At 40.2% G+C, this 12,288-nt stretch overlaps 1 protein-coding gene across 1 annotated transcript in view; it reads left to right on the top strand.

The window, feature by feature from the left end:
• LOC124711579 (DNA-directed RNA polymerase III subunit RPC2) overlaps positions 1-12,288 on the top strand; it is a 196,715-nt gene that overhangs the window by 90,533 nt on the left and 93,894 nt on the right. The window contains exon 8 of the mRNA XM_047241725.1: positions 8,144-8,329. Coding sequence (XP_047097681.1) covers positions 8,144-8,329 — 186 coding nt within the window. The remainder of the gene's footprint in view (positions 1-8,143; positions 8,330-12,288) is intronic.

Consider the following 12,288-nt stretch of genomic DNA (forward strand, 5'->3'; position numbering starts at 1 on the left):
AACGGCTTCACAATCTGTGCCACCTGGATCCTTCCCACCAACACCAGCTTTTCTGAACAGCACAGGTGGAAAATCTCCCTGCAATATATCCTACATTCCCGTAACCCTCGTGGCCTCAGCCTGCATTAGCCATTGTCCTTACCCATCTAGCCTCTTCCTTGTTGCCATTCCAGCACTACACAGCCTTCTGTTTCACCAATGCACCCACAGTCTTTTTACTTCTCTCCTTTTCCACTATGCCCATGCCCCCACTGCCCCTGCTGTCTAACACTTTATGGTCCCCCAACCCTACCCTGCTATCCCTCCCCCTCCCTGCCCCAGCCTCCATCTTAACCTCACCACCCAATTGTTTCTCTCATCATGCATTACTGCTCACAGTCTGGCCTCAGCAGTTAGAGACTATGCTTGTGTGTGTGTGTGTGTTTTGTCCCTATTTGCAACTCAGCTTTTCCGCTATACAGGGTGTTACAAAAAGGTACGGCCAAACTTTCAGGAAAGATTCCTCACACACAAAGAAAGAAAATATGTTATGTGGACATGTGTCCGGAAACGCTTACTTTCCATGTTAGAGCTCATTTTATTACTTCTCTTCAAATCACATTAATCATGGAATGGAAACACACAGCAACAGAACGTACCAGCGTGACTTCATACACTTTGTCACAGGAAATGTTCAAAATGTCCTCCGTTAGCGAGGATACATGCATCCATCCTCCGTCGCATGGAATCCCTGATGCAGCCCTGGAGAATGGTGTATTGTATCACAGCCATCCACAATACGAGTACGAAGAGTCTCTACATATGGTACCGGGGTTGTGTAGACAAGAGCTTTCAAATGCCCCCATAGATGAAAGTCAAGAGGGTTGAGGTCAGGAGAGCGTGGAATTGGTCTGCCTCTACCAATCCATCGGTCACCGAATCTGTTGTTGAGAAGCATATGAACACTTTGACTGAAATGTTCAGGAGCTCAATCGTGCATGAACCACATGTTGTGTCGAACTTGTAAAGGCACATGTTCTAGCAGCACAGGAAGAGTATCCCGTATGAAATCACGATAACGTGTTCCATTGAGCGTAGGTGGAAGAACATGGGACCCAATCAAGACATCACCAACAATGCCTGGCCAAACGTTCACAGAAAATCTGTGTTGATGACGTGATTGCACAATTGCGTGCGGATTCTCATCAGCCCACACATGTTGGTTGTGAAAATTACAATTTGATCACTTTGGAATGAAGCCTCATCCGTAAAGAGAACATTTGTACTGAAATGAGGATTGACACATTGTTGGATGAACCATTCGCAGAAGTGTACCCGTGGAGGCCAATCAGCTGCTGATAGCGCCTGCACACGCTGTACATGGTACGGAAACAACTGGTTCTCCCGTAGCACTCTCCATACAGTGACGTGGTCAACGTTACCTTGTACAGCAGCAACTTCTCTGACGCTGACAATAGGGTTATCGTCAACTGCACAAAGAATTGCCTCGTCCATTGCAGGTGTCCTCGTCGTTCTAGGTCTCCCCAGTCGCTAGTCATAGGCTAGAATGTTCCGTGCTCCCTAAGACGCTGATCAATTGCTTCGAATGTCTTCCTGTCGGGACACCTTCGTTCTGGAAATCTGTCTCGATACAAACGTACCGCGCCACAGCTATTGTCCCGTGCTAATCCATACATCGAATGGGCATCTGCTAACTCCGCATTTGTAAACATTGCACTGACTGCAAAACCACGTTCGTGATGAACACTAACCTGTTGATGCTAGTACTGTAGAGCACTGAGTCGCATGTCAACACAAGCACCGAAGTCAACATTACCTTCCTTCAATTGGGCTAACTGGTAGCTGAATCGAGGAGCTACAGTACATTCTGATGAAACTAAAATGAGCTCTAACATGGAAATTAAGCGTTTCCGGACACATGTCCACATAACATCTTTTCTTTATTTGTGTGTGAGGAATGTTTCCTGAAAGTTTGGCCATACCTTTTTGTAACACCCTGTATATTGTCGTTATTCCATCCTGGATTTTCCATTGTTCACAAGGGAATACAGATATACAAGATCTGTTCAAAAAATTAAGGAACTTTGTCCACAAAATTTTTCTGAGCTTACCTTTTATTTATTGTGCATGGTCTTCTTCGAAATACTCTCCTCCGCAATTGATAAACTGCTCTGAACGTCATTTCCACTTCTGGAAGCAGTCTTGGTACACCTATTGCTGGATTGCTTGAGGTGCTGTCCGTAAGTTTTTTTTTTAGTTCATCTATCGTTGCAAATCTTCGTCCTTTCAACATGGTTTTCAGCTTTGGAAATAAAAAAAGTCCCCAGGGCTCAAGTCTAGAGAGTATGGAGGATTGCGCAACAGAGTGATGTCATTCATTGTGCAATAGTCGTGCAATTACGGTTATGAATGAGTAGGTGCGTTATGGTGAGGTAACACACCTGCATGCAAGTGCCCTGAATTCTCTCACCACATATCAGGCCATTTCCTTCTCACATTTTCTCGCAGGCATTTAAATATGTGTAGATATTACCATCAATTGAAAATTTGTCCCTGTGGCACAAATTCATGATGAACTAATTTTTCAGTTTCAAAGAAAACTATCAGTACGGCTTTGACATTTGACCTCACCTGATGAGCTTTTTTTTTGTCCTGAAGAACCTTTCCTGACCCATTCTGAAGAATGAACCTCCTTGGTATCAACATCATAACCCCAGACACACATCTCACCAGTAGTTATAATTCTCTTAAGGAACATCTCATTGTCATTTGCACGAGGTGAAGGTCTTTCTGGTCTTGACTCATGAGTTATGAGACGAACATGGCGACAACACAATGCCTTTCTTGATACTGACTTAGGATTTCATGAAATGATGCAACTGGAATGTTACATTCTTCTGCAATTTCTCGGCCATTGAGTCTTTGACTGGCACACACAATTTCATTGACATTTCAGACATGAGTACCATCGGTAGACATCAGAGGGTGTCCTGAATGAGGGCCATCAATTTTTAAATTGTGTGAACCTTTAATAACGTCAAACATGGCTTAAGCACTCATCACTGTAGGCTTCCTGCATGATTTCGTATGTCTCTGTAAAGGTTTTCTTGAGTTTCACACAAAATTTAATGCAGATACGCTGCTCCACTAACTCTGTCATCTCAAAATTCGCAAACTGTGCGACACAACGTTCGAGTCAATAGCTAACAGACAAACAGCAATGAAACTTCCAGCAATTACACATTAAAACACAGGCATGTGCAGAGATGCCAACCGCATTTTGCTCCAACACACCATTGGCGTGAAATTATGAATGTTCTGGAATTTTTTGAACAGACCTTGTACAAGAAATGAGATAGACAGAAAATGCAGAATGGCTAAGCAGGAATGGTTAGAGGACAAATGCAATGCTGTAAATACATGTATGACTACAGGAAAGGTAGGTGTCACCTATAGAAAATTAAAGAGAACCTCGGAGAAAGGAGGAGCAGCTGTATGAATATCAAGAGTTCATATGGCAAGTCGGTACTAAGCAAAGAACGGAAAGCTGAAAGTTGGAAGAAATATATAAGCCATCTATATAAGGAAAGTAAGTTTTTAATAGTGTTATGTGAGAAAGAAAATAAGTATAGATGAGATGGGAGATATGGTACTTTGAGAACAGTTTAACAGAGCAACGAAAGACTTTCGTGGAAACAATGTACATGACATTCCCTCAGTGTTGCTGAGGTTTCTGGGAAAACCAGTCGTGGTGTGCAGAATGTACAAGATGGGGTAAAAGAATGTACTGATTCCAATCCCAAAGAAGGCAGCTGCTGGCAGGTATGAATACTATTGAAGCTTCAGTTTAATAAGTTATGATTCCAAAATACTGACATGAATTATTTACAGAAAAATGGAAATACTTGTAGAAGCCGATCTTGGGTTCTGTGGAAATGTATAACATGCGAGGCAATACTTGGTCCTGCATCTTTTCGTAGAAGGTAAGTTGAAGAAAGGAAATCCTACCTCTTTGAAATTCTGAAGGTAGCATGTATAAAATACATGGAGAAAAAAGTTATTTACAACTTGTACAGAAACCACACTGCAATTAGAAGAGTGAAAAGGACATGAAAGGGAAGCAGTAGTTGAGAAGGGAGTGAGGCAGGGTTGCAGCTTATCCCTGGTGTTATTCATTTTGTACATTAAGCAAGCTGTGAAAGAAAAAGAGGAGAAATTTGAAAAGGGAATTAAAGGTTACGTAGAAGAAATAAAAACTTTGAGTCTGACGCTAACAATTTTGTTAGAAATGGCAAATGACTTGTGAACACAATTTTTATTGCATTGAAAAGAGACTATAAGATGAATGTCAACAAAAACAAAACAAAGGTAATGGAATGTAATTGAGTTAAATCAGGCAATGCTGAGGGAATAGAGCAGGAAGTGGTCTGATAATAGCAGTTGATGAGTTTAGTATTTGTGCAGCAGAATAACTGGTGATAGCTGAAGCAGGGAGAATATCAAATACAGACTCATAATAATAAGGAAGTCATTACTGAAAGAGAGGAGTTTGTTAATACAGTGTGTATATGCTCCGGAACAACTGGGAAATTCGGGAAAAATGTGGGAATTTTTTTATCCAGAAGAAAACTGGTAAAAACTCAGGAATTTTTTAGAATTCCGGGAGTTTTTCATTGTTTTAGTCTGTATCCCACTACTGCAGAATAATACTGCTGCAATAAAACATAAACGAGGGAATAAAACTAAAATAAAACTTAAGTTGCAAAGAAAATGCACCATTTACAACAATAAAACACAGTAGACACACAAGTGATTGCCAAAAGCAAAATGTTACGATGAAGACTATGGAATACTTCATAACAGCAAACTGCTTACAATGAGTGTGACGTCATAACTGTTTATGTTTAGTTCATTTTGCGCAGCTGCCAGCGGGCTCATGCACATGCACAGTTGAGTTGCATTTGAGGAGTACCTACTGCTTCTGACTCCTTGAAGTGTGGCTGCAGCAGCAGCAATAAGCAGTCATGGTACTCAGAAAAATTTTTCCGGCACCTCCAAGCTGCCAGATTCGTGCAAATGCAAAGCAGTCTGGGTTGTAGTGGGGAGGGGATAGTGACCCGTGTTTACTTTAAGTAGTTTTGCTGCTTCCTCTTTGTTAACAGTTCACACATCAAATGAAAACAAAATGGATTTCTTTGGCTGGGAGCTATCAAGTGAATTAAAATGCATTCACATAGTTACAGAAGGTTAAAATATGTTATTAGTTTCCATTTTCTGATTTTATTTAATTTCCACATTTCTGGCAGTCAAGCATTTATCACCTTGCACAGCAACAAAGCTGTGTTTGTTGGTTCTCTAAGTAAATTTGGCTTTTATTAATCTTTTCTGCAGATGCAGACAATTTATAAGGAACAAAGTGTTTCATTCCTCACTATTGGCTAGTTTCGACTGTTCACTGACTTTCAAGTGCACGTTTTCATCTTCTGGCATGTATGGCATTATACCATAATAAAGAACCAAACACGAGACAACACAGTACTGGTACTCCAAGAAAATTTGCATCCCGAAAAGTGCACTGGAAAGCTTAATAGCAGGTTGGGGTCTTCTTCATTGTAAATCTGGACGTACGAATGTGTCCTTTAGCCCAAACTATGCATTTTACTATTGTTTATGAAATTTATATGTTCTTGCAGTATCCTCTGATGTCCTATTTCTTTTGATGTCATGTAAGATCTCTTAATGCTATATTTGTACGAAGATATTGGCTTTCTATGTCATCATAGTTGCCCACATGCAGTAACGCCTGTTTTCTGGTGCTCTCTCACAGCTGCTGAAACGAACCCATGTCAAAGAGGTCACGGGAAAATATTGCAAATAGTTATTTGAAAAGCGTAATTTTCAAAGGAAATTTGCTTTTACAGAAGAGCGTTTGACTCTCGTTTCAAACTTAACACTTTGAGTACCAATCACTTAGAATAATTTCGAGCCCAGGAGAGCAGACGTTAATGTCTTTATTTAAAATTTTACTGGTACATTTGTGGGATGTATCTTAAAGTGTAACACACGCTAAAAAGACCAGTATTATATGTGAAAGCTTAGCTTTTCTTGTAGCTTATTAATCTTCAAGATCAATATTATTTGTGAAAGCTTAGCATGTCTTGTAGCTACACTACGTACATTAATTTAAACCATTAACTTTTCCTATTTACGTGTTCACGCTACTTAACAGTGATGTTGCCATTGGCTGACTACATCACATGTCCTATGCTCTGAATATCTGCTGTCATTGGATGGCAAGATCACGTGAAATGAGCTATGATTGGCCTACAGTAGCGCTTTGCAATCTTTACCAGAACCCAAAATCAGAACCCAAGATCAGCTTCTACAAGTATTTCCATTTTTCTGTAAATAATTCATGTCATTTTGGAATCATAACTTATTAAACTGAAGCTTCAATAGTACTCATACCTGCCAGCACATGCCTTCTTTGGGATTGGAATTAGTGCATTCTTTTACTCCTTCTTGTACATTCTGCACACCAGGTGAAATAGTTTTGTCATGACTGGCTTTCCCAAAAATCTCAGTTGCCAGTCATTATACTAACCTTAGTGTTGTTATTCTACAGCTGTTTGATGCAGAGGTTGTGCCATTACACAGTTTTGCCAAATTCAAATTCTGCAGTAAAATGACTGATGAACCAACATACACAAGTGTAGAACCTCCCAGCTTGGCAAGGAATAGGGAAAAAATTCGTTTTCAGAAGATCTTTGATGCACAGCAACATGTACGCTGCATATTTTCATATTACGATACACTGCATATTTTCATATTACGAAAGTACAAATTCAAATTCCACCAAGCAAAGCATGTTAATTTCCGACTGGCAACGAAAAAGGGCAGACGGTATTTATATTGGGAATACCTTTAATATTGTCTGGATTGCCATTCAGTTTAAGGAGATTGCAATTTCCAATATGACCACCAGCAAAGCACAGGGCCATGCTATTCTCAAGGCCAATTCTAAGTCTCGTGCTCACGTGTTGGATAGCCTCAAAATTTGCTCATTTATAGTCTGAACAATAAAACTAAAAATATAGTGTATAAGCAAGTGCTGTGAAAAAAGAAAATATAAATATGTGTAGCTGCAGTAAAAATTTAATTTCTTATCAAGTAAAGCAACATTTGATTCTGACATGTTCTACTTAAATAATAATGTTGTACTGCATCATTAATTAATTAATTAATTTAGTATGCACTGTATACATAATACATTTAACAGAATACACATTTTTATATATCTGATAGAGAGAATGGTCCTCATGCTGTCAAACTTGTGATATATTCTGACTAGTAAAACACTATATATTGCAGCTAGCAAAGTTTTTTGGAACATAGTTCCAGGAAAAATAGCGATCTGTATAATATTGTAACTTATTTCAGTATACACAATTATAATTGAATTTAAGTTGTTTATTTTTATTTTTAGATGTCTGGTTTCGATCTTCTAAGAGATAATCTTCAGATCTTACATTCCTTGATGACCATAGGGACCATAGAGACCATTAGCATAGAGCAGGTCCATCTGTGCACACGTGAACACTGCAGTGTTCTCCATGACTGCACGGATGGACCTGCTCCACTTAAATGTTATTACAACTGTGTGTATTGAAAAACTTATTGCAGCTAGTGTTCTATATTTCTGTAGAAAATTGTAGATTATGTTCCTGCAAATAATCATATTAACGTGGAGTCTATTTTGTTGTTATTGGCATTTGTCATTATGTAGCACTGTAGGTTTCACCCATTCTTGATCATTCAAAAACTAAAAGATTCTTTCTACTATTAGCTTATCAACAACACTTACCAAAAATCAATTGATTTTGTAACTTCACTGGTTTTAGTAAGATGGTTTCTTTATACGTAAGACATTCATGGACTTTGCTGTGCACTGAGGGACGGATATATATTTTTCCAATGGGGGCAATAGCATTTAAATGCTAACATTACTCAATTTTGACAAAGTTTTATCATTTACGTTTATAATAGGTACAGTTTTCTGGCATATTCTGTAAATCTGAGAGTGAGTGTATCAGATGCTTGCTTGACAGACTTTGAAAATAACTGAACAATTTCTCAACTGCAGGTCGAAAATTTCAACTTCAAAATTAAAGCAACATACACAGCATTGATGGTCCGCAGAGTCATGCAGGCAGAAGTGGATCATAATCTGATTGATGATCCAGACTATTATGGTAACAAAAGACTGGAATTAGCTGGTTCACTTCTGGCACTGATGTTTGAAGACTTATTCAAGAGATTCAACTGGGAGGTAACTAGCATTTGATTTCTAGATTTATTTTAGTATTTCATGATAGTACCAGTGACAAATGCCTTGTGCTGATAATGACGACATTCTGTTTAACATTATGTTTTCTATGTGCATCTGCCTCTTTATTTTATACTAAAAACTGATGAATCTTCAGCCTTTGATAGTCAGCAGCATCTGCTGATTTATTTTTGAACTTTATGTCAAGTTAATTATATTTTAATAATTTAGCAGAAACACATTTTCCCAATCCCCCTTCTCCTGTAGCTTTTATTTTCTCAGAAATCATTGCCTAATGGTGATAATTAAAGAGTGACATTTTTTGGAACCTTTAATCTTGGGTGGCCAACAGGCTTGCCATGGTGGTAACACCGGTTCCATCAGATCACTGATGTTAAATGCTGTTGGGCATAACTAGCACTTAGATGAGTGAGCGACCAGGAGTGCTGAGCATTGTTGGCAAGTGGGGTGCACTCAGCTTTTGTGAAACCAGTCGAGGTGTTACTTGATTGAGAATCAGCAGCTCTGGTCACAAAAACTGACAACTGCCGGGATAGCATTGTGCTGACCACATGCCCTTCAACATCTGCATCTAGTGACGCCTATTGGCTGAGGATGGCAGGGCAGTCGGCTGGTGCCGTTGGACCTCCCAAGGCCTGTTCAGATGGTGTCAGTCTTGGTTTGTTGTTGGGGGTGGTGGTGGTGGTGGTGATCGTGTCTGAGGTTTAAAGCGTCTGTATTTGCAATGAGAATCGTATGTTAATATTTGTTGTTCAGAATTGATTGTAATTTTTGTGTCATCGTTGATACTGTAGAGTCTTGTACTGGGGAGGCAAAGTAGAGGATGTTGTTTGGTGGCCAGTGTCCTCTACCTACAACACAACTGCACACATGTATTAGCAGGGTTCCTTATTAACAGAACAAGAAGCTACTTATCTTAAGCTAGTCCATGTGTTGTGGCACAAGTTATTCTGTAATAGTCCACATTAGCCTCACTGTTGGTGAAGTAAAAGTCCCACTATGTACACTACTCTGGTATCTAGGTACTGACTGACTCTGAGCTAGAGACTGACTCTGATGGGCTGTGACTCCTACTGTGACTGAGCTGGCTGACTGTGACAGACTGGCCCTCTGGGCCACGACTGTGATCTTAATACTGGCAGTTGAGATGGCATTGCTGGTGTGTTGCTTGTGAGTCTGTCTTTTGCCTCTCTCCTGATGGTAGGCACACTTGATTCAGGACCTATTATTGATCTTTTTGCAACCTCTTTACCGATCAGTGTGCTGCCGACAGCTTACGCCAACACAGTAATCTCTTAAAAACTGAAAGGTAAAGCTTAAAAATCTGTTAAGCATAGTCCAAGACAAGCTACACGTTATCCAGGAATGCAGATTAAATAAATACAACAGAGCAATAATCAAAAGCTGGTAACAGAATCTAGAAATGTTGACAGTGATGATAGTTAAGACAGCAACATTGTACTATAAACTGATTGATGGTGAGAAATTTCCTGGCACATTAAAACCATAAGTCATACTAGGATTCAAACCTGAGACTTCTGCTTTTTGTGTGGAAGTGCTCTACTGATTGAATTATCCAAGCATGGCTCACATCCTGTCCTCAAAGCTTTACTTGTGCCAACAGTGTGCCTGATCCCCTGCCTTCCAAACATCATAGAAGTTCTCCTGCATACTGTGCAGGACTACCATTCCTGGAAGAAAGGTTATTGCAGAGGCATGGCTTACTCACAGCTAGGATAGGGGTGGGGGTGGTGGTGGGGGGGGCGGGTGGGGGGGGGGGAGACAATGACACACATTTGCCTTTTGTGTGAAAGTGCTCTACCAATTGAACTATCCAAGCATGGCTCATGATCTGCCCTCACAGCTTTACTTGTGCCTCATCTCTTGTTTTCCAAACATCACAGAAGTTCTCCTGCATGCTGTGCAGGTCTACCATTCCTGAAAGAAAGGCTTATTGCAGAGACATGGTTTAGCCACAGCCAGGAGGGGGGTGGGGGGAGACTGTTTCCACAATAAATTTTTACTCTGTAGCAGAGTGTGTGCTGAATTGAAACTTAGTCGCAAATTAAAGTTGTATGTCAGACTGGGAGTCATGCTTGGATAGCACAGTCAGTAGGTCCCAGGTTCAAGTCTGGTCTAGTACGTAGTCTTAGTCCGCTAGGAAGTTTCAAATTGGCACACACTCTGCTGCATAGTGAAAAATCCTTCTGGAGATTAATGGTGAATTATGAAGCAATGGCCACAGTCAATCTGTGTGCCAAGAAGAAATTTAGTGGCCCAGAAGTAAAGGGAAAATTGGATAAATTGTCAGCTGCAAACCTCAATTTTGAACATGTGCAGACCTTAAATTGTTTGGAATATAATATTAACAATATGAATTCCATGTGAACTGAAATGAAACTGTGCATCTTAAGTTATTAAGTTATTAAGGATGTCCCATGTGTTTAAAAGATCATTGGCCTTCAGGTTATTAGGCAGACAGCTGAAATTACAGATATACATGGTCATGATCTGACCAGTTGAAGCATACAGATGTCAAACATGTACAAACATGGCAGCAGCATTTGAACACAGGATTCTGTGCAACCTCTATGGGGCAGTTCAGTATGACAAGGGTTTCTGGAGATCTAAAACAAACACTGAGTTGGTTTGTCTCACACAAGGAGCTCACATTGTAAAATTAGTAAAAAGTAATAAAGTAACCTGGCTTGGACATGCCCATAGGATGGGTACTGGCAGAGTGACTAAAAGGGTTTTCAAAGGATGCGAACTCGAAGGAGACAGAGGGGCCACAAAATCAGTGGATAGACAATGTGGAAGGAGATATAAGATCTCTCAGAGACAGGGGATGGTGGAGAACACGCTGTAGGTGGCAGAATGCAGGAAACTTATTGAAGAGGCTAAGACCCATGCAGGCTTGCAACACTATGAGGAAGTGGAGGAGCAGGAGGAGGAGGAGGAGGAGGAATGAGGAGGAGGAGTTAGATGAAGAATAAATTAAAGAACACCAGTTTTACACACCCAACTTTCAGGGAACCAAAGCAATGAAGGTTTGGTGAATTTGAGCAGCTGGTTGTCAAGTATGTGTTAGACAAATGCAGTGGAAACTTCGTAATTACTTAAACTTATTTGAATGGAGACACTATAGATAAAGAGGAATTTTCCAAATTTATGCAGTGTGAAATTCGAAGCAAATACAGGCTGACTCATGAGAATTCTTATGAGGGTGGGGCTTATATTACAGCAAAGAACAGCACTAGCCCGGTGACTTCCCACACTGTGTGATGAAAAACTAGTTGTGTTTAAGTGTCTTAGTGTAAGGAAACACAACTGTTTGCTAGGCCTCCTAGGCAACACTGATCAGATGCCTGTTTATTTTGATATTTTGTTAAATGTTATTGTAAGTGTGATGGACTTCATAGAGGTCGTTTATCAGTGGAAAGCTAGAATAACAACCATGCTGTGTGTTCTGGTAGTTGATAGGCGTCTGCCCCCACATGTGGTTATTTGCAGGAAAACAATACTGAAAGGGAAACTACATGCAGGACTTCTCTTTGTACATCAAGAAAAGTGTTGGATGACAAATAACCTGATGCTAGATTGGCTGAAGGTGTTCTCTTAGCCGAAGAATAATATTTGTACTTGGTTCTTTCAGGGAACATATCACCCAGAAAAGTGAGGATCTGATATTGAAGAACTGGCCTCGTAAACTGACAATAGTCAGGAGAACGGTGTGCTGACCACGTGCCACTCCAAATCCGCATCCATTGACTCCTGTGGGCTGAGGATGACACGGGGGCCAGTCGGTACTGTTGGGCCTTCATGGCCTGTTTGGGCATAGTTTAGTTTTAGATATCGAAGAACAACACATCTAGTAATAATTCCTGGTAGCTTGACCCCACAGCTTCATGGTATGGATGTTTCTGTCTTGTGGCTTTTTA

Source organism: Schistocerca piceifrons, chromosome 8 (assembly GCF_021461385.2).
Source record: "Schistocerca piceifrons isolate TAMUIC-IGC-003096 chromosome 8, iqSchPice1.1, whole genome shotgun sequence".
Taxonomy (NCBI): Eukaryota; Metazoa; Arthropoda; class Insecta; order Orthoptera; family Acrididae; genus Schistocerca; species Schistocerca piceifrons.